This window comes from Cinclus cinclus, chromosome 2, assembly GCF_963662255.1.
Source record: "Cinclus cinclus chromosome 2, bCinCin1.1, whole genome shotgun sequence".
NCBI lineage: Eukaryota > Metazoa > Chordata > Aves > Passeriformes > Cinclidae > Cinclus > Cinclus cinclus.
In genome coordinates this window covers 38,091,530-38,114,257 of record NC_085047.1, presented here as the reverse complement: position 1 = coordinate 38,114,257, position 22,728 = coordinate 38,091,530, and the positions used below count along the sequence as shown (strand labels likewise).

Here is a 22,728-nt window from a genome sequence, read left to right as displayed (position 1 = left end):
GCTTCTCTAATTCTGTCCTTTTTAGGGCCACATCTGTTCTATTCTGCATAAAATGAAGATTTTATTCCCACAACCTGGTGCAATTTATGGTAGTGAGAAAAAATGTAGTATATTTTACATAAGAGAAGAAATTGCTTAGGGTCAGTTCCCACAAGCTGGAATGTGATTCAGTAAAATTCTAGCAATTTTATTAGTTTTAAAGCAGGTAGTTGAAAATTACATCTAAAGGGCAAATGAAGCGAGAGGGTTTTTTAATTTTTGTCTTTTTATACAAATTAAGCAGTTTTGTACAACTGACCTTCTCATGCATTTAAGTTCCTCCTTGAATGTAAAATCATCTCCTGATGGGAAACATTCTTCAGGTCTTATTTGAAGACAGAATTATCTAGAGCTCCATGCTAATAGTAACAAGGTCCTCCAGCTCCTTCAGATGGAAAAAATGTGAAAGAGATTGCCCGGGAAAAAATAGGAACAAAAGCTGTGACAGGTTTGGAACTAGAGAAATTGCCAAAAAGAACAGGGAGGTCAGCTTTTGGTTACCCTCCAAAATCATTATTTTCCAAAGTGCAAATAAAGGAGGGAGATGCATAGTGGCTTTCAGAGGGATAGACATGCACTCCTCTGAGAACATGCTTTTGGATTTCTGCATATAAGCTGCCATTTTCCTTGAATATTGAGAAGGGGAAGTACTGCTTTGGTAATCAGTAGTAAAGTAATTTTTTATTTTTTTAAAGCAAAGAAAGCAAATCAGTGCAATGAGCATTCACCAGTCCTGCAGACTAGATTCTGAAATGCAGAGATGCTTTTGGTGTCTTCTATTATAAAAGTAATCATCAGAACAAGAAAAATGGACAGGCCAAGTATTACACTTTGTCTGTCAAAATGTGTGCTATTGATCACTGCTGTGGACAAAATTTGCAGGTAGCTTGGCAAATAATTGTTTTCATAACTGTACATCCAAAACATCAGGTCCTCAAAGCTGGCAGATCTCTCAGAAAATTCTAATCAGAAACTGATTGTTCTTGCTTCTCCCTCTCCCCACTTCTCCCCACACCCAAAGCTACAGTTCTGTCATTACCAGAGATGCAGCAATTCCTAGCTCAGGAGCTCTCTGACACACAGAGCTCTGCTCACCTACCATGCAGTTTGGGAGGTTGGAGACCCAGTCGGGGACACTGGGCTGCTGCAGCCAACTGTGACAGCTCTGCATGACACACTTCACTGTGTGAGTTTTCAAAGGCATCATCTTATGCTACTTCCTTCAGTGTTTCTGCTGCTGCCTGCACAGTGAAGGCTGCAATGGAAATCTGCCTCTTCACTTCTTCCCAGGCTTCATGTTGATCAGCTTTGCTCTCAATATCAAACATGGCATCATAGATTCCTGGGAAGGATTCTCCTGCATATTTATTGTGGCTGCTTGGAGCAAAAATGACATGTCTGTGGGTAAAGAAGAAAAAGGCAATTATTCCAAATAAAAGAAACTATTAATGGGGTGTGCATTCATTGTATGTGTCTGTACTATATAAAACAGCTGTGAATCCCAGGAAGATCAGAACTTACTAAATACACACTAAATTGGTCTTTAAAAGGACAGGAACAGTCCCAAGAGGAAAATCTATTGGAAAGGGCAGAGATTCAGGTCAGGTGGCTTTCTCCTTGGGAAGAGATGACACCTTTATCTAATTAGGAACAAAACCATGTTACACTTTCTGAAAATGGGAGCTCAACAAACCTGTCTAAGTAATTTGGCAGTCAGGAACAGGGAATAAAGCTTAGTTGTAGGTGTATTGTGAGAAATGGAATGCATGCTGGTCAGCAGATTACTTTCCTGGGAAAAGTAATTTAAAAGAAGAAAATAATCTGTGGGTGAATTCTTGAGAAAAGCATGAATTCCTCAGAAAAGAAATTATCATGCTGGATTAGAAGTGCACAAAATATTGATCTTATTTTTTTGGTATAGTTTTTTTTCCTAAATAATGAATAGCTAGAGATCTGCTCTTAAATTGATTTTAACTATGAAGTATCAAAGGACATTTACACCATGTGAAAGAGTCCTCCCAAATTAAAAGAAACATTAAAATTACATTAATAAATGCAAGCAAGAACTAGTAATAATTAAAAATGTATTAAAAAAAAACCACACACACACACACACACACAAAAAAAAGACAGCTCCAAATGATATCCAACAAGCAACAAGAAAATTGCTGGAAAGAAATTGCTTCATTGTTCTCAAAGGGTGAATGACAGTTTATCGTAGGTGGATGGAAATGTGATTCTCAGTTCTACCTGCCTGAAAGAGTTCTTGCATGGTGTGAAAGCCATCCATCAGTGAGTCAGATGAGTCAGATATATCCAGATGTTAGGAAAAGGGGGATACTGAGAGCAAAGTGAGGTACTCACACCCCTGACACTGAAAGGTGGATTCTTGTCAGGTATTTCTAATAAAAGCAGTAGGTTTCTAGAAGGATATAGTAGTTAGTGGTTTAAGCTTTTTGGAGCACCCATAGAAGCAGCCAAAGCTGGGACAGATGTGGCTCTGTTGCACAGCTCACAGGCCTTTATCCTGTGCTGAAAGGTCTCTCTCTTCTCAGCTTCTCTCTTCAACTGACCGTCACTACACATCTGTTCTCATTCCTGTCTCCCTTTTACTCTACCCTCTTTCCACCTGTTTTTTCAATACAGTTCATTCATTCTCCACTCAATCCTCACTTTACAGACTATCACAAGAGCAACTTGTAACAGCAGTAGTACTGCAATTCTGCAATTAAAAGTCAGAGTGTAATGGTGTTGTGGTTCAACTATAGCTAATAAAAAGAGAGCCAAAAGAGAGGAATTTGGCTTCACAAGGCTGGTGTAGTCAAGGAGTTCACCTTAAGGGTTATAAACAAAGTCCAGTACTCACTGGATTGTACTTAAAGCAATGTGTTGAACTCTGTAATTCCTGTGAGATCTATACAGCAATTCAACTGATCAGTCAGCTCCAAAAATAAAGTGCCTTACACAGAAGGTTAAGAAACTCTTAGCCTCACCTGTAAAACTTCCTTCCTGGCAAGCCCAGAGGATCAGTGAAAGTTCTTTCTATCAACATCAGCTGATCGTTCATGAGGCGCACTGCAACTGGACTGCAGGAGAGGGAGACAAACGTCACACAGCAGGGAAACATGACTTCCCAGTTTCATTTAAAACACTTCTTTTTTTATCTGACAAAAAAAAAAATTAAAAAGACAAGTGTGGTCTACAGTTCACAAAAAAAAGATGAGGTTTTGTAAATGGAGATGGTGAATCCACGTTGTATTAATGAACTGATATTTCTGTGTTAGAAAACAACTTTTCACACTATGCTAAATAAAATGGGAAGCTGTCTGAGAGTGCCAGATACTTGCTTAGTATTTAATGGCACTGGAAAGATTCCACTTAACAGAGGGGAGAGGAATACTTATATTTACACAGATGAAGATAGCTAAATTTTGGTGTCCACCCATAAGCCAAATGTTCATAGTCCTGTTCTAATCTATACAGTAACACAGTAAGGATGGGATTCAGCTGCCTAAACACAACTGATACTATATGTGGCCTGCAGTCACTGCACTCAGAGAGCACAGGAGTCCTGCAGGGGCCTTAGGCTTTCAGGCATCATGTGGGTGTCTCAAATACTGAGAATCATCATCCTCTGTCTTTGAAGTGTGCTGCAAGTACAAATTCTGGCATCACCTACAACACTCAAGTGTAGGTGTCTAAGTAGAGATCTCAGTCCAACTCTCATTGCTACTTGCCTTTCCATATGTTACAGTAATTTTAATGACAACCTGATACTAGTAATAAGCTCTACAGCTCATACTATCAATCACAGGAAACATTCTTGTATCTGCTAATTCATCTTAAAAGATACTGCCTGTCTCAAGGTTCAGAGCTCTGTTCTACACTAATCAGAGAGAATCCTTGTGTAGTAGAAGAAATAAAGAACTGCCACTCTGGGTACCTAACATTTTTGTGGGTTTTTTTCTGACTTACTCTTTCTTGTCAACTTGTTCAAGTCTCCTGTGAAAGTCAGCAGCAGCTTTTGAGAAGTTCACCACAGCAGAAAAAAGAGGATCTAGGAATGGAAGGACTCACTACATTAACAACTTCACAGTATTCACTAAGCCAAACACACCTTTCAGTTGCCCAGTGGGAGAACTACGTTTGTCTTGCTGATATAATAGCATTAATTTTGTTATCTTAAAGTAATTGATTGGTTTCCCTAGTGCAGACTTTAAAGAGCTGCACTACCAGCAAATACCTTTCACAATGAGACCCAGTCTCCAAAAGCAAAGTGCTTGGGAAAGCTTTCACAGTCATACATCTTCCTCCTGCCTTGCAAGCAAAAAATTGGCTGTCTTTGCAAACTGAGAGCTCTGCAGTTTCCTGTTTAACAAATGCACTGCGGTGTTCAGGTATAAAAAGCCTGACTTCCATCAGAAATACCAGCTGTTCCAGAAGGCTGTGGAAGAACAGCAGGATTTCGCTCTAGGAGAGAGATGTCCCCTTCACAGCACAGCAGGAGAGTGTGATAGGTGCATCGAGCAGTGTTACCTGAGGCACAAAAGGCACAGCTGTCCTGGCACACAGGGAAAGACACAGCAGATTAAAGCAGCCAAGTCCTGTGCCTGCTGCAAGCTGGAATTGCAGCACAGGAGGTGTCTATGCTGTGTCCCTCTGTGCTGTCCCACAGCCCTGCCACTCAGACCCCAGGGGTTGGTTTGCCTGTGTGCAGCCAGGTGGGCAGGAATGGCTCCTGCTTTTTCCTGCCCTGTCCCAGCCCAGTACATCAAAGACATGTGGAATAACTTAGAGAAGCAGCAGGCCTTACTTTTAATGGCAGTAGCAGCTGTGATGATTTTCTTGCAGAAGGCTCTATTTAATAGAGACCTGGGAAAAGCAGATTTATGCAAGTAATTTTTGTAGGATAAATCACAAGTGGATTTTATGAGGCTAACTTCTGGCCCCACCAAAACTCAGCTCAAGTAGAAAGAAAGGCAGTTTAAAACTTGTAATTTTTGCCCACAAGTTTCAGAAAAACTTTGGCTAAACCCAAGTACCCTCTCTTCAATTGTGCAGGAAGATGGGACAAATTATTAGATCATCTCCTAAATCCAGTCCTCTGTTGGTAACTACTATCCCTTCACTGTTTATACATTTATCACCCAGTTTCACGTGACAGGCTTTCTGTTCCCAGGACTCCTATCGAAAGCTGTTCCTCAGACTCACTTGCTCTTCTATTTGTAGTAAACTTCTATTTGTAACAAACGAGCCTACACTTGCTTCTTTTTTGTCTTATTTGCTGTTGTTTAGTTGGTGCAATTGGAGGCACAGAATTTATGTATGCAAGCTGTTTACAGACTGCAGCTCAGAGGGACATGTCACCTTGTGAGGGTGAGAATTCACACTTGTCCGCAGCCCTGTGTCAAGAGCTCTAAGTTTGCCAGGAGGCAGAGTTCTGCCCTGCTGACATCATGGCTATATCACAGCAACAAATTATATTTCAGAAGCACTAGGAGGGGATTTAAGAGAGGGAAAAAAATATATCATCTGACATACATATATAAGAATTTTTGTGTTCGTTTTCACTAGCTACTCAGTATTGCCAGTGTTGGTTATTTTAGAAAACATCACGTGTCTTTTTTCCCCCTCTTGAAAACATTATTTCCTGATAGCATATGACTACAAGCATATATTTTATAAAAAAAAAGATTCCAGCCTTCCTTGTTGCAGATGAACAGCTAAAATGTGAATCCAGATGCAAGTAAGAACCTTAATCTATTCTTTTAAAGGACAATTATATGATTTAGTCAAGCTTAATCAACAATTTTCTGACATTCAGTGTTGTCAATGAGCAATTCCACGAAAACACTGAGTGAAATAAACTTTAATTTTCACAGTATTGTAAAATCTACCTATGTTATTTAATGTACTTTGGTGCAATAGATTAAGTAAAAGATTTAAAAATATAGCTTCATTCAAGAAATACTTTAAAATTCATCAGGTATCAGAGAAGAGCCATAAAAATAATGATAAGACTGAAAAAAATAGTGAAAAGGATACATTTATAAAGTTACTAAGGAGAGGTTTCAGTGGTATTTGGGTCAGAAAAAAAAGAGCTAAAAATAGAAGATTGCTTGTAGATTCTAGGAGCAAGAATACATGCATTGGTCAGGAGGTAGTTTGCATAACTTTTAATCTGAAAATAGACAGAAACTCAAACAATGAAAATAAATTCTTTCCCAGATACTTTGATGGATGTTCAACTACTGCAAAAAATAGATTTGATCTTACAAGATATGCTGCAGTGAACACTAGAACACACAGAAATAACTCCTAGTGTTTTACAGACTCTCAGACCAGATGTTCCATCACACAAGGCTTCCTGTATCTCAGGAGGCCTTTTTCCAAAAAAAGCATTTCTTTTCAAAATAGTCATCAATTTTTCACCTAAACCATTACATGACATTTCAAATGTAATTTTTAATTTCTCCCAAATGTGGGTTCAATTAGAGTTACTTATAATATTTCACATACCCCAAACAAGGACTGCATCTCCAAAAGGTGGTTTATATCTCTAAACCATAGGTTCATCAGATAACAAGTGAATTAGGACTGACTGAAAAATCTCCTTGGTACAGAAACACAAGGAGTGATCAAGGCAAAAAAAAAAAAAAAAAAAAAGAAAAAAAGGCGGGACAGAAAATGACTGTGGATGCTATCACAGCCTGGGATCCAGAGCACTCTGCTGCTTTAGACTTATTTTATTGGCTCCAGAGCAACATGCTCAGGTGCTCAGCAAATAGATGTATTCATGCAAAAGAGCTGGAAAAGTGCTCCTGTGGCTTAAAAATGGCAACCAGGCACTGAGGGATGGTGAAGCTCCCTCCCCACAGTCAGATGAAGTTTTGGATGAAGAGGAATGGACATCTATGTCCCTCAATTTCCAAGCAGTTGCCATAAGCACTTGACTTGTTTTCTTTTTTAAGCGAGGGAGTGAGAAGCAGGCTGAGATCCTTCTTTGTCTTACATATGAGGTCCTTGACTGCCCATGAGCACTGTAATAATGCCTATAATTAATAATATGCATGAAAATTCTTAAATTCCTCTTATCAAGACTATTGTCTTGATGCGTTAAACCTGTGTTGTATTTAGGAAAAAAAAAATAGAGGCTCTTTACTGTAATGGCAAAATTCAAACACGAAAGAAAGGAATTACGTTGCAGAGCTAACATGTAACATGCGCCTGCATATTCTAATTACTGCACATAAGAAACAGTCCTGTGGCTGTTACTCACCAAATGATACTTTGTAAAGTTTCAGCTGTTCTTCATGCTTCTTGGCCAATTTATAAATTCTGTTGCTGTATCCTTTTAAGGCTTCTCCGTAGTCTCTGGAGTCGAACGGAATGATCTGGGAATCTGCCAGTTCATAAACCAGTTTGCCTCTTAACTGTGCAATTGTTAGCTGTTTCTTGAAGGTGGGGTCGTAAAATTTTTCCACTAGCTCAAATGTCTCATACACAGTGTGATAAACAGGATAATTGCTGAATTTATCTGCTTTCTGGAAAAGAGCAAGCAAATTTGTCAATGCCCTGTATTCTGACTGCAGTTAAAAGTTGTATTGATCCCTTTATGACTCTGATTTTTTGTTTGGCTTCCAAATCAGAAAAGCTATTTGCTACAAAACACAATTTACTATACTTCATTTTTGTGTGTTCCCATTAAAAAATTAAACCAATTTGAATCCATGGACTGTTTCACAGGATTAAGTGAACAGGCTTCCTTCTCTCCACCCACACAGACCTGCCTTCAGTTCCATTGCACAGAGGTCACCTTCTCCAAGTGTGAAAACAGTTTGGACTTTGGATAGCAAAAGTCTTTGATCACAGCCCCTTTTTACCTTGTGCAGCTGTTTCTGAACACAACTATGGAAGATTTGTATATTAAGGGGACTATTAATAGCATGGTGGTACAAACTATCCACCTTCAATCAGACTCTATAAATACCTTTCCGTGAACTTGAAATCCTATAGAATATACACATCACTGTAACATGTTTTATTCTCCAAACATTTAGCTTCCTTGCTAAAATAAGAAATGTCACAGATATACAAACCAGTCAAAGATGCTTTGAAGGTTTTTTATTAATTATGAATAAATGCTTTTAACAGGATGACTGCTCAGCGCTATCAAACTTCAAGCAAATTGTCAGACCTACCCTATTCTTGGTGTAACGAGCTCTGCCTGATGCAATTCCCAGTCGCTGGAAGTAAGCTTCAAAATCACTGCCTGACCCCAGTTTATTTATTCTGCATGCAGAAAAGACAACATCCTAGTGAGAGCACTTACTGAATAGTATGGTAGTAATTTATGCAAAATGCAGACTTTTCAGAAATTGAGGTCCGTTCTTCTGAAGGGCACATCAGGGACACTAGTAAGATCAAAGACTAGATGAATGGCAAGCTTAATTACTTAACTGATTTTATTCCAACACTCTGATTCAGTGTCCAATATTGCTATGAAGATCTTTTAATTGTGGCAATCCTAATTGCAGCAGTGATGACATTAAAAATGTCAACAAACACTTGATACATAAAATTGTATCAGTCATGTCTCTGCCGTTTTAAAACATCAATCTACTATTTCCAAACTAATCCGAATTGTGCAGCAGTATGTGTAAAGACAGATGTGTTTTTGTACTTGGCACATTCCACAGCAGAATCCAAGACCGATAAATAATTCCCACTGCGAAAGGAAGGCACGGGCGGCATTCTGCACCTGCGGGCCACCGATGGGCCACCGCTGCCATCTGATGGGGAGCTGTGGTGTAGCATGGCTAAGGGAACGGCAGGAGACAGACGTAGCATTCTAAGTATTTGCAAATGTTTACGTTTGGGGTTTATATGTCTGGCCTGGTGAATAATTAATGTTTCTTAAAAAAAAAAACAAAACAAAACAAGAAAAAAAACCACAACCACACACCCACCAAAAAAATTTAAAAAGAAAAAAGAAAAGTTTTCTTTGTTCCAGCTGAAGTTAGTGTACATTTCTGCAAGGAATTATGTGCATCAACTAAGAAAGATCAGATCTGGCAGATTTTTCAAAAGGAAGAATTCTCGGTGAGTCTAATGAATCCAGAAACTCAGCAGGGCCAGAAACATGCAGAAATTTATTTTGTGAAATCACAAAAAGGGGCAGTTTACCTTATGTCAGTAACGCCACTCTGTGAATAAGATTTAGGCTTTCTGAGTCACAGGCCAGAAAAGTGTTTTGGAGTTGCAATCCCTTCAAATATGAAGTCTTCATACACTCATATATATATATATATATATATATATATATATATATATTTGTAATGTAATACATTTATATCTGTTGTATAAACAAGAAGTAATTATCTCAAGTTTTTTAATCACTGCTTTTTAATGACTGCTGCAGGCAGATTCTTTCAACTCTTTTCTTATCTCATCTAGTAGGTGACTAAACTATGTTTTGAACTCTCTTCCCACCCTGCTTTTTTCTGAATGCTTTTCAAATTGCTTTTCTACTAATAAAAAGGTGTTTAGAAAGTGTGAGGTTTCATTTCACTGCAAGAATGTCACCATCATTACATAAAAAAAATAAAATTTTATTTTACTATAAAAAAATATTGCTAGAGAGTCACCTTGTGCTAAAAGGTCTTGTACTGCTGCCATAAATAGCACATCTCAAAAGATTCTGGTGAATAGCCATGCCATGATATGATTAAAATATTGGGGTAAAAACCCCCCAAAGATATTAACAACTTACCTGGGATAGGTATTATTTTCAGATGCAGGATCTTTCTCAAGCCAGCTCTCATAAAGAGATTTATTTTCATAACCCTCATCAGGGCTTAAAATCTGGAGAGGGAAATATTATAATCTCATTGGGAGTACCTCTAACTCAATTCATTATCCAAGGAGATCTTTGCAGCTCCCTGCATTGTTCTTAACCAGAAGTGTTGCTGCATGCAGAGAAGTGAATAATGACATTTGTTACACACATTCATGCATTCCCAAACAAGGAAAGTATCTCGGAGGTTTTTGGAACCAACCACAGATGGTAGGAAAGAAGAAGTTAAAAACTTCAGGATGCTACCTGGAGCTCATCTACTACAGGGGGAATATGCATGTACACAGACAACAGCGTATATAATACTATGGGACTCCTCCAGAAACTAGAACCTGCTTTGCTTTCAGCAGGCATGGGAAGATGACAGCCACAAGCCTGTTTGCCCTGAGGTTTGCCCTGCACAGCAGCAATATTCTCTCAACAAAGCTAAACCTAAAATTTGACTGTTTGTTCTGTAGGAAAGGTACAAAAGAATTGTGCTAGAAGGAAGGGTCCAAACCAGTCATATTGTAGAAGTTCCAAGTTCAACCAAGCCCAGAGTACAAGACACTGTATATACTAATGTGGGTCTCACCCTTGCCTCAAAGAAATCCCCAGAACTGCTGCAACCAGGAAGGAAAAGGTAAGTATTAGTGCTGCCATCATGCTACCAGCAAAACTATGAAAAAGTATAAAATAAGTTGACCAAAGCTCTTAGAAAATCTAACAGTAGAAATAAATCAAGACTCCAGCCCTGGTCTCCACCTACGCTTAAACCTTTAATAGACATGGTCCTTTAAACATAAGATTGGTTATGATGTGCAGAGGGTTGGAAACTTGTTTTTCTGACACACAAAGCATAAATGTTCATGGACACTTACATGGTCCCACCATATTGCTGAGACTTCAATTCAGCCTTGAAAAACATACAGACTCCAATTTGAAATTCCAAGGAGTTCTGACCTCTGAGATTCTGTCAGCAGCTAGCAGGAAAATAACAACTTTGTGAAATAACCGCTTGGCTGCTGTCATTTTCAGGGTACTCTGGTCAAGTCCTAGGGCTAAAGTGAAAACTGCACATTAATAAGAGCAAGCTGAACTCTGACATACGGGAGCAAAAGCACTCTATGGTCCGGCAAAGATGTTTTTCTAACAGCCCTGGTCATATAAAAAAAGAAAAACAAAAAACATTGGTCAGCTTTTTCATACAACACTGAGAGCATAGTAAAACATAGCCCTGACTTAGATCCAAATCTAGGATCAGCATAAGGATCCTGATAATTCAAGAGAAGATGAAGAGTTCTTTAAGTATAAATGCAGAAGAAGCAGTGATAATCACAGGGGAATTGGAGTTGAGCTATTGCAGACACTGGTGGTGACCAAATGTCACCTGGCAGTAAAGCAGGGCCAAAAAGACAGTCAACAGCTAAATGTCCCATCTGTGTTCTGGACCACTCTTAAATACACAACTCCCTGAAAGAAAACACTACACTTCTTGCTGGTGAGAACTGGCTCACTGAAAAACAAGAAGAGCAAAGAGATCTTTGGATAACTGGATGTTAGACACCTTAACAGAGTAACTTTCCTTTGGACATACATAATCAGGGGTCAGGCTGCCAGGTTTTCTATTGTTTACATCATGCTTCTACTGTTAAAAGCTAAAATAACAGTAAATATGACATTTATTTTTTCAACGGTCTCAAGTACTTTGCATGGTACTTTGATGAAGTTTTCTACTTACACCAGTAGTAGCTGAATAGTTGACTTAAGCTCAAGTGCAAGGTACTATTTTTAGCCCAGAGCACTTTTTTTGTAACTTTGCTTATCTTTTGCAGTAAAATGCCTTCCTGAGTTAGTGGCTTACTGCAGACAGAAAATAAATTATTTTATCAAGGGCCCTGCAGCACTAAGGACACTAAAATTTTTATAGACAAAAGAGAATGTTCTTCGGGGTGCCAAGTGTCAGAGCTAATATTTGAACAGCACAGCATCTTCCCTCTGCAAGGATGAAGGACTAAGATAGAAAGAACTGATAAGAAAATGAAATGTAAAAAAAAGAAAATAAAATCACGGGAATAGCATAGATAAACTTCCCCAGATCTGAACCATGGCATTTCAGGTGGTAAAAGTGTACTGTGTTTGAAAATAACTCAGGATGAATGGATCTAGCAGGATGGGAGACTGGTACCTGGAGTCACCCTACCAAGTGCCATTACAGGGCACAAGTGACCTGAGTTCCCTTAAGAGCCAAGGGGAAATAGTTTGAGTTCTGTACATACAAAGTTAGACAAACACATTTGATCAAATGATTCTCATCCTAAAGGCACCTATTTCTACCCAATGCCTTTACAGGGAGCATATGTTGCTTAAGTCAGACAGAGCTGTCTTCTGTTAATTGAGACAAATCCTCATCTGAGGATGGTGGCAATGGCTCATGACAGGTGTCTAATCTGGTTAACTCCTCATATGGCAAATAAAATTCCATGATTTAATGGATCACAATTTTTCAGCCTTATGATAATGCATCCTGTGAGGTGAAAGTAAAGGAGTCGTGGTTAGACAACTTGAAATAATGCAAATTGGTACATCAGACCTGTTAAAATCCTTCTTAATCCTTCAATATTTATCACATATTTCAGCGGCTCAGTGAGATATGGAGGAGATTTGGGGGAACAGGCAAAGAAAATGATAGCTAGCCAGTGTCAAAAATATTTTCCTTCAATGTTTAGAAAATAAATTTAGAGAATTGATCTTGCTCAAGTATTTTGCAAATAAGATTCCACTTATGTCAGTGACACATTTCAATCCTTTTAAGAGTACTGAGGAACTGTCAGCATGGACTGTGTACTGCTGATGGGATGCTTTGCTATTGATTTTGGTGGGATCAAGATTCTTCTAGCAAAGCAATAAAATAAAACTGATATTATTCAATAGTCCAATTTTATCAAATAAACTTGGAGTCTTAGTCTTAGAAAGGCAGAAAAAAAATTGATTCTGTACCTCTTTTGTCAGGTTATACACCAGTTTGTAGAGAAGAGGGGTACAGTCAACTCTTAATGTGTAGTTACCTGAAAACAAAACAAAGATATGGAAATTTTACCTACATGTTACTAGGAGCATTATCTTCCTAATGGGTTAAATCCTGCAGTGCTTTCTTAGATAAACTTTTTTTGACTAAGGCAAGAATTTAGACCTTGCCTCAGAATGCATACAGAAATATACTGCATGGTCTCACTTTGTGCCACTACAAGACAAAAAATGTGTTGGTTACAGTACATCCACAGTAATGTAATCAAGCCTTCCCATAGCTCTAAAGTATGTCTAATTATCCCCCATTAGCTGCAAGCCTTTGTCATTCATACACTTCCCAAAGCTTTTGTTGAACAGAAGGCAAAAAAGTAAGATGATGGAAAAAATACTAGATAATGCTAATGATGTTTCTATGGAGAGTCTGTATTTGAAAACTAGAAATCCAAGCCACAAAAGTGGTCAAAACAATTACTTGCTTTGCTTCTTTTCATTGCTATAGGACAATAAATAAAAATAATTTGCTGTCCAAAAAGTGGTATAAGAAGTGTTGTGGAGAACATATGACAATAAACAAAATAATTTTCAGAGTACCTGGATGCTAAGAGTCTACAGGGGATTTTACTGCTCAGGTGGGGGATGTCCAAGATACTTAAACCAGCGCAATGAACATGGTGTTCTTTTCCTTATTATACGCTTATTTTCCAGTTGTTTTGCTTTCACATTTTCTTTAATGCATAAAGCAAGAGACACGTTTGAATAATCAAGATTTAGAAGAAAATTGTTAAGGCAGCAGCATGTTGGCTGCAAACCAACTAAAAAATATGCGTTACAATCTATGGTGAGAATATGAAGCAGTTGTAAAGCTATTATTTCATTTGTGAGATTTTCTAGGTGTGAAATTCTGCTCTACTTTTTACACAGCATGTAGGCAGCATAAATGAAGGAACAGTTCTAACCCTCCTTATTCCCCAACTCCAACTGAGCATTTAGAAACTGGGTTTGGCTTTTCTTTCTTTTCAATCCTTTTGTGACAGACAAAATTTTTAGCTGGCAGGAATAAAAAGAGTTCCTAAATATGCCTGTAGATATCCATTTTATTCACACACAGGAAGCCCAAATAAGTTGGATTTGACATGGGAAGGGTATTGCCCTGAACAACTGAGGTTATGATGCAGAGCAGTTTCACAGGACTCTTCTGATTATTATTTCAGTACAGAAAACAGTAAAAAAGGTTTCGCTGTAATAAATTGTAGCATAATTTCAGAAGGATTTTGTGATATAGATCATAGTGTTGAGCCCTCTCAAAAAAAAAAAAAAAAGCCAGTTTCCAAGCAACATTCCTGAATGACATGTTCTTCTCATAATCTGAAGGACACAGTAAATTGGATAATGGTGGATAAGGGTTTTTTGTGAAACAGTTTTCAGTACTTATGTTTTAAAAAAAGTCCTGCTGTAATAAATCTATAACCCCCTGCTCCTGGCAATCAACAAAGGTGAGCACGCTAGCTCAAAGCACCAAGGCATCTCCCACCACCACAAAGCATAAGCCTGAGGTCTTAAAATCATAATAATTTATTGTCTTAAAATATTATAATAGCACAGGGAAAGGAGCTGGAGCTGTGACCAGAACAAGGAGCAGACTGTCATATATTAAAACTACAATTGTAAATTAAAACTAATGCAGTTAAGAGACAGTTTAACATACAGAATGCTCAGTTCATTAGCACAGAATAATAAACTCCTCCAGAGGAGACATTCTGGGCTCAGACACGTGGACCGCAGTTCATGGATGACACTACTTGCAAAATAAAGCAACATGAAAATTTAATTTTTTCTCTCTCTCCACTTAATTCTGTATTTGCTGCACTTATTCTGTATACCACAATACCCATCTCATGCAGTAAATAATTCACTGAGAACTAATAAAAGTTACACCTATAAAGTCAGATAACGTTTGAAATAAAAGACCCACCTTCTATAGAAGAGTCTGTGTTGATGTAAGCGACTGCCCGTTCCTGAAGGACTTTGGCATTTTCCTAGGGTTGTAAATGTGCAATTCTTACTTCCAATTAGTGGCATTTAGGCAAGAGCATGTCAAGTGCATTGTTTTTTAAGGCATTACATTTAAGATCTCAGTCAGGATAATTACTACTGTGTACCTTACTAATTATATTGTTTGAGGATGAATAAATGATCTGGGCAGGTGAAATTCATCACTCCTTTCTGGGACTTAATTTGTTGTGGGAAATATCCACAAAATTTAGGTGCTGCCTGCTGTGTCACACAGGAGCAAGATGGAGCAGGAAAATTATTGAAGAGAATTGCAACTTAGTAAAATAAGGTTATTACATGCATTTTAACTCCACACTTCAGAACTTTCTGAACATGCAACATGTGGCTGTGAGGTCAGACAGAATTCCTCCATGCTTTTAACCGCTAGTTTTTCATATGTGCTCCCAGCACTGAACTCAATTTTAACACTGATAAACCAAGCATTCCCATCATATCTACAATCTTCCATTTCAAAAAGGGATAAGTCAAAGCACTGAAATTCTCTACTAAAATGCAGTTGACTGACTATTTTGAGTCCACCAAGCATTGCTTTCATGCTAAATATATACAGACATCCTGTTTATTTTTTTGCAAACTGGCAATTATGTGTGAAATTGATATTCTAATCAGTAAGTGGTATTTTATGAGATTTTGGCTTTACAACAAGTATTTTAATTAGGCTAGCAATTGTTACTTGATTCATTCAATGTATAACACAACTAATAATTTTAAGTCATGTGAACTAAAAATTTCATTGGTATTTCATAACTACATTATGAAATTAATATAGTTTACAAATAAATACAGAAGAGGAGATCCTGTAAATGAATATGATGGGAGTGAGCAAGACTGTACTTGCCTATATGGGGCCTTGAATATATGCAAAATCATATTTGCAACATAAAAAATTCCTTTGTTTATGAGCAATGGAATTTGTATGTGTAGCAAAAAGATGCTGCCGCAGTTGAATTCTGTTACACAGAAAGATGGTGAATATCATGGGTTAATTTTCCTCAAGATTTAATACATGACAGATCTGGCAGATGCAGAGAACAGGAATGTAAGCTGTGAGGAATGTCTCTGGAGAAACTGAATGTAATTTAAGTCTAAAAGAATACTAATGCACACCACCAAGATGAAGCAAGGAAAAAATATTAAAACACATGTTCAAATATGAACTGTGCTTAAGGTTTTCTAACCTTATTATAAAATATTATTAGCTGCCATTTCACGAAATAATGAATGCTAGATTACTAGATACCAAATTATTAAACAAAACCCATTACAGAAAAGCAGTAAAACTATTTAACAAATAGAACATAGGAAAACTCCCTAATTTATTAATGACTTGCTCAAGTTGATCTTTTAAGTATCATTATTTCATATTCCTCATAATTAAAACAATTATGTGGGTTTTTTTCTTGACAGCACTTATATGTATGCAGAGCTACATAGACAAAGAAATCACAAATAAAGTTTTACATACAGTATACTTCTCCTACCAGTGGAGTTGAGGTGGGATGAAACTTAAATGCCAGCTATTTAAAATTTCTCAGTAAATTATTTAAAATAATTTAAATTATTTTTTATTCATCTAATGTTTCATAAACTAGCAGTAAGATGAAGACATTCAGTTATAGCTGGAAGCCAAACAGGTTATGGGTGAAAAAAAATAGTGCAAATCTAAAGGAATAGAAATCTCAGCTTTGTTAACAGAAGAATGATAGAATCCCTTTGGTGTTTCCAAGCATTTTTCTGGGTTTTTTACTTCCTCTGACATGTGCCATTTAGCTATGCAATTTTGTGATTTGCTGAAATCCATGCCAATAAACTAAACTAAAAAGATTATTTTTTATTTATTTTATAGATTGTGAAAGCTCTATCCACACAGCTAAATATTAACTTGCAAATAAAATTCTAATAGAAGAGCAAGACAACAAGTTTCTGTTAAACCATTCCATACTAATAAATTGACACAGTTTGGCAGAAATTAGTTTCATCAGGCAATTTTCTTTCTGCTCTATTTCAAATTTGGATTTTACAGACAAAGCAATGAAAACTACCATAAGATCTGTATTTCTTATTGGGGTTGAACAGATCCACTTAGAACAGAACACACCCAACAGAAAAAACAAGATAAAAGTATTCATAACCTCGCTTCTGAATTTCCCAACATTCTTCTCTCAGGCAGGAAAAAGAAGGTAAAAATAACATGCCCAATAGGAAAATGAAGACAGAAATAACCAGAACCTCACTTTTGAATTTCCCAACATTCTTCTTTCATATAGTCGGGGATCCTCCAACAGAATTGATTGTCCTGCCCCTGAGACTCTACAATGCTGGAATTCACAAGAATTTTAATCCATTCACTCATAGATTACCTATTCTTCCATTTGCCCAGTAGGATTGATTTTCATGCAAAGGCTTGGCATGCTTATGGATCAGAGGTTCAGGATCTGGACTTAAATTTATAGAAACTAAGGAATTTCTGAAATAGAACGTTTGACCAATCTGGGTTAAATAAAATGCTATCATTCTATTAAATGATGGGATAGATTTCCACATGGAGACCACTGTGGCATATTGGTTTTGAATCAAAGTAGATTTTTAAATACTGGAGAAGTTAGTGCACTTACATTTGTAAGAAAGTAGGTAGGTAGGTAGGTAATTTATATAAATACGCGAGTGCCTCACAACTCCAGAAGGAGTCTATTGTAGTCCTATTTTACCATAAATTTTTTGGTTGCAGTCTAGGAATAGATCCTGAGTACTGCAGTCACCTGAAATACACTTTCAAGTTTTGCTTTGCTTTACACAGTTTTTGTTATTTACCTCAGCCCACTCTGTGGAACCCAATAATCCAAATTCTTCTGCATCCCAGCTAGCAAAAATAATAGTTCGCCTAGGTCTCCAACCTGCAATCACATAGTTAAACTTGAAAATAATTATACTTAGTTATAATAGTTATAATTTAGTTATACATAGTTATACTTTAAAGTCTACTGACCACAGTTAATTGAAATCGTTTTTAAAACAGGACTTAACTGATAAAGTAAAAAAAAATCCTCTCTAAAATCCTTACAGGAACATATTATTGCAGAGGCATTTCTTCTTAATGCAATATTTTCCTTCTGCACAACTAAGAGGGTACCATTACACTCATGAGGGAATATATTCAGCCAACTACCATACAATGCTGCATATTCATCTCTTCAATGAATTTTCTTCTTTCATAATGAGAAATAGAATTTTCTGTAGAGGTGAAAAGTTAAATCAATACAACAGCTCCTAGAAGCACTGATCCTCAAAGTTGCTGTTTTCCATATCCATCATTTTATATCTGTAGTAAGTTACCTTCCATCTTCATTTTACCAAAACTCCGCACAATTTCTTGCAGAACAGCGGCACCGGTTGTTGGATCAATACCACCAAACACCCAAGAGTCTCTATGACCACCCAAAATAATGTATCTGTCTGGAAACAAACATACAGCATCAATTCATAATTGAAAATGCACTTGGATTACCTGTGATTTCCTTTGACTGCATCTTTACTTGTATCAAATCAAATATGAAGTTCAATTCCAGGGCTGCAAGTTTATTTTTAAGGGAATCTGCAATCAATTCACTTACTCTACTAAGGTGTGCAACTAAAGACAAAAAATATTTAATAAACATTTTTCCATCTAAAAGTCTTTCACGTATATGACCTGCTACTATGTATCAGTAGTATAATGTTAAGGTCCCAAATCATCACCAGCTTTCTGTAATTTCAGTGATGTTAATTTTTGCAAAGGCAAAATGCATGACTGATGTAAGGGGAAGCCTACTGTAAAATAACAGGTATTTTTAAAAAAACATTTTCTGATTTTATGATTATATTTTAATGGGAATGCTATTCTTGGGAATGCCAATGACAAATAGTATGATGGGAAAGACAGAAAAGCTGTTAAGAATTTATCAAGACTCTATATTATACAGTTATCTAAAAAATTTAAGAGTTTCTTACAACACAAGTGCAATTTCAACAAATACAAAATAAAGAAAAAATTAAATTCATCAAGCACCTGATGCTCACCTGGTTCCAGAGCTCCTCTGAGGATGCCAATGACATTGTAAATTCGTGTTATTTTATTGCTTGTATGAACGTGCATTCTGACTTTTCTGAAATGAAAGGGGGTGTGGAGTAACCATTTCTGAGTAATAAGCCAATAAAAAGCCAATGCTAATAATGCAGAAACCAGAGAATTTGTGCTTCTATTCTGCTTTGTGTGTTCAGCATTGATCCAATGTGTGTTCAACATTGTCACGCTGTCTCGGAGTCCCATTTTTTATTTCAGTTTAGCCTGCTGCTGATGCCTTAGGAAAAATAGCCTATGAGCTGGGCCAGTCTATAAATTTGCAAAGACTCACAGAATTTATTGAATTTTTATTTAAGGGAATCAATCAGATAATTATTTACTAGATGAATAAACTGAAAAATATGCACAGTAATTAAAAATACATCTACATTTTGACCAAAATTATAATTGTGGATATGCAGATGTTTATAAAGAATACACTTTGGTTTTCCAGCACAAGTCCATGTAATAATTAAGAACTTGAAGGAAAGGTCTTTAGGAATATTCATTCAGGAATAAACTGAAATCTCTGTTTAGGACAGCAGATCTAAGTGATTAAGATTTGTCAGTCACAGAATCACAGAATGGTTTGGATTGGAAGGGACCTTAAAGGCTGTCTAGTTCCAACCTCCTGTCATGGGCAGGGAACCGTCCCTTAGAGGCAGAAAACCTTCTACTGGAAGCACAGTTTTTTCTTCCCTGTCCCCCACCTATTTCCGCTTGTGAAATTTTATAAAACTGAAGGGAATCCAGGTATTCTGAGACATAAAATTAACACAGTATTCAGACCCCTTAACCTGTGGAAGAAACAAAGCACCAAAAAAATGTAGGGGCTGTGTGTATGGCAGAACCTCAGAGTTCCACATTTGAAGTTATCTTTTCAGCAGCAAATCTGCATAGCTGTCAAAATCAAAACCTATTTCAGGACAGCCACTGGAGCTTTGCCCAGAAAATAACTGACACCAGTGCTTTGAATGTGCATATACGTGCACACTTTCCATGTTCAAGTGACTTTCTACCTAGAATCAAAAGGTTCATTTTGATATGGAAGTGCTCTGAGAAAGAAATATAGAATATACAATACATTAATATTTACCAAAAAAATGTTGTTCTACCAAGTAGGAAGATATTAAAAAGTCCACTCAAAAATAAAAGTTTTGTGGATGAATAATCCTGTTTTCTCAGTTGTTCTTCAACATACTGCAACAGCATTGAAATTATTTGAAATACACTTTCTTGTTTAGTTATTCCTACTTTATTAATTTTAAGCTAGTGTTAAAGCAGAGCAGAAGAGAATAATGATAAATGAAGTCTTTATAAAATATATATATTCAGACATGCTCTTGTTATCAGGAGATGGCATAGTGATAATGATGCACCACTTTTACACACTGTTCATTGGGCTCTACTGACAGTCCTCATTGAACAATACCTCATGTAAACTATTAAACTATTAAACTATTTTTACATGGAAAAGTGACAAAAAAGTGATCTTTAGCTTTTTTGCAATTTATTGCCAAATGTTGTTGCCATGTGGCCCAATCTGCCAATTTATGATCTTCTTAAAATGCAATTTATTTTTGAATTCTAATAATTATCTCCAAATGTGACTCTAGCAGAAGGAAGTAAATATCTCCAGAGTATCTCTAGATGTATTGTTTCAGTTTTTACCTCAGAGGGATTGTTTTTTCCCAATATTGTATAAACAGGCAAGAATTAAAACAGACCTTGTAGAAGAGTTGCCTGTGAATCCTGGACCTATGTTATAAGGCACATTGAGACTTCCCTTCCAGCTGCTGTCTGGAGCTGCAGGTCCTCCCAGTGCACTGTGAAGTGAAAACCAAGACAAATGCAGTTGACCATTAGGCTGAAACCTTAAATTCTCTTAATAATTATTGCAGCAAAACCTAGGTGGTTTTACAAAATTCTTAAAAACATTATTGCAAAAACAGATTGCTTTGAATTTTCCACATTTTCTGAAGCACACATTAGACTACAAAAGAGTAGCAAGTGCAAGTAACATCACAGATTTTGCCATCTTAATATGAAAAAATTGTCTTCACATTTGTTGACTCCTGGAGAGGAGGACTGACGTATACTCACCACAGTAATACTTCTGCATCATGATATCCAATGGGATGGACCGGGATTTTGGGAATCCCTACACCTTCATTAACTTTATACCTGAAAGTGTACTCTGAGAAACCAGAACAAAATGTCAAGTTTATAATGTTCTTAGCAACTTTTATCAACTGGAAACACTTCTGAGCAAATCAGTCACCAGCACGCATGATACTTTTTAATTCTTATATCATTTCTCACACACTGCTTCTAGAAAACCAAACTGTAATGACAGAAGCACAAACCCAGTAATGCATCTGCACAGCAGTGCAAAAGAGGTCCCCAAACTTGATACAAGATTAGATTTGCTGCCCAATCATATTACAACATCTCCTCCAGGGTGGCTCTGGGGAACCCAAGCTGGTGTGTGAGGTAAAGATGGCACCTGTGCAGCTGGTTGTACAAGCTGCAGAGGGCATCCACAGATGCATTTACCTAGGTTGAAGACAGCCAGCGTCTCTCTGAGTCTGCTGGGCCTGGCACACAAAATCTCTCATGGTTTTAGGTTGTCTTATACCCCCGGCAGTGGCCACACAAGCCCATGAGCTTTCCAGAAGCATCCCTGTATAGCCATCCCATCAGCACCAAGCACTGGCAGGCATCTGAGTTCACACTGAGTTTAGGATGCCAGCAAGGACAAGGAAGCACATGGTGCCAACTTTTGAAAGACTCCAGGCTGCTCTTATTTTTGCTACAGGATTTTTAATCCCCTTGAAAGGGATTTAAAACTGTTTTTTCTTCCTGGAACTTATCATCAGCAAGGAAACATAGCTCCAAGTAAAGCCATTAGTCCTCTTTGATGGCAAAGTCTAACCTAGTTTAAACTGGTCCTCTTGAGAAACACACATATTTTAAAATTACTATAAGTCCTCAGCCATTTTCTGCTGCTTCACAGTCTGTAAACCTACACATCCTTCTTTTCTAAGTGTCACAAGGGTGGGACCATACAAAGAGTTTCCTAGAAACTCTATTCCCCACCTGAATAAAACCAGTTAGAATGACACAGATAGAACGTAGTCTGATATAGAAAATTAACTACTATCAAAAAGAATTTCAAGCTCCTTTTTTTCTGTGCATCTGTACTGAAAATAAATGAATTTCTAGTGCCACACTTTCAGCAGCAGTTTATAAAGTATTGATGGCCCAGGCTACAGAACTTGTACTCACCTTTTGCAGGATAACCTGGTGTTAGGGGATCCCCAGCTCCATTCAGATTTAAAACATTCCCACGCTGGACTCCTCCACCTGGAAGGTTCCAGCCACCTGGATAAACATCTACTCCTGAGGCACAGTAGTCAGCAGGGTCTGAGTAAAGTATGATCCCCTGGGCTCCTGCTAATATGGCATTTTTAACCTGTGAAATTATTTGCTTTTAAGATGGGGCTTTTTTCTTTTCTTTTTTCTTTTTAATGCAGAAAAAAATCTGAATGTGGAATTTTGCTTCCATGCGGACGTAGTTTTAGAAGATAAGTAAGTGAAAGAGTGAAAATTACCCCAGATTCAGCAGAAGAAAGCATAGTGAAATGCAATA

General features: G+C 37.2%; 1 protein-coding gene across 3 annotated transcripts in view; it reads right to left on the bottom strand.

Moving 5' to 3' along the window:
- Positions 1–1,247: 1,247 nt before the first annotated feature.
- Positions 1,248–22,728, bottom strand: part of LOC134057240 (N-acetylated-alpha-linked acidic dipeptidase 2-like) — a 29,852-nt gene continuing 8,371 nt past the window's right edge. The window contains exons 6-19 of one of the 3 annotated variants that reach the window (XM_062514241.1): positions 22,365–22,551; positions 21,180–21,273; positions 20,804–20,902; positions 19,034–19,119; positions 18,311–18,430; positions 17,789–17,871; positions 14,877–14,940; positions 12,875–12,942; positions 9,812–9,903; positions 8,241–8,331; positions 7,319–7,583; positions 4,015–4,096; positions 3,033–3,125; positions 1,248–1,437 (exon numbers count right to left, since the gene is read on the bottom strand). In XM_062514241.1, the coding sequence (XP_062370225.1) occupies positions 1,248–1,437; positions 3,033–3,125; positions 4,015–4,096; positions 7,319–7,583; positions 8,241–8,331; positions 9,812–9,903; positions 12,875–12,942; positions 14,877–14,940; positions 17,789–17,871; positions 18,311–18,430; positions 19,034–19,119; positions 20,804–20,902; positions 21,180–21,273; positions 22,365–22,551 (1,614 nt within the window). The remainder of the gene's footprint in view (positions 1,438–3,032; positions 3,126–4,014; positions 4,097–7,318; positions 7,584–8,240; positions 8,332–9,811; positions 9,904–12,874; positions 12,943–14,876; positions 14,941–17,788; positions 17,872–18,310; positions 18,431–19,033; positions 19,120–20,803; positions 20,903–21,179; positions 21,274–22,364; positions 22,552–22,728) is intronic. The other 2 variants (XM_062514254.1, XM_062514248.1) reach the window with 2 other exon arrangements.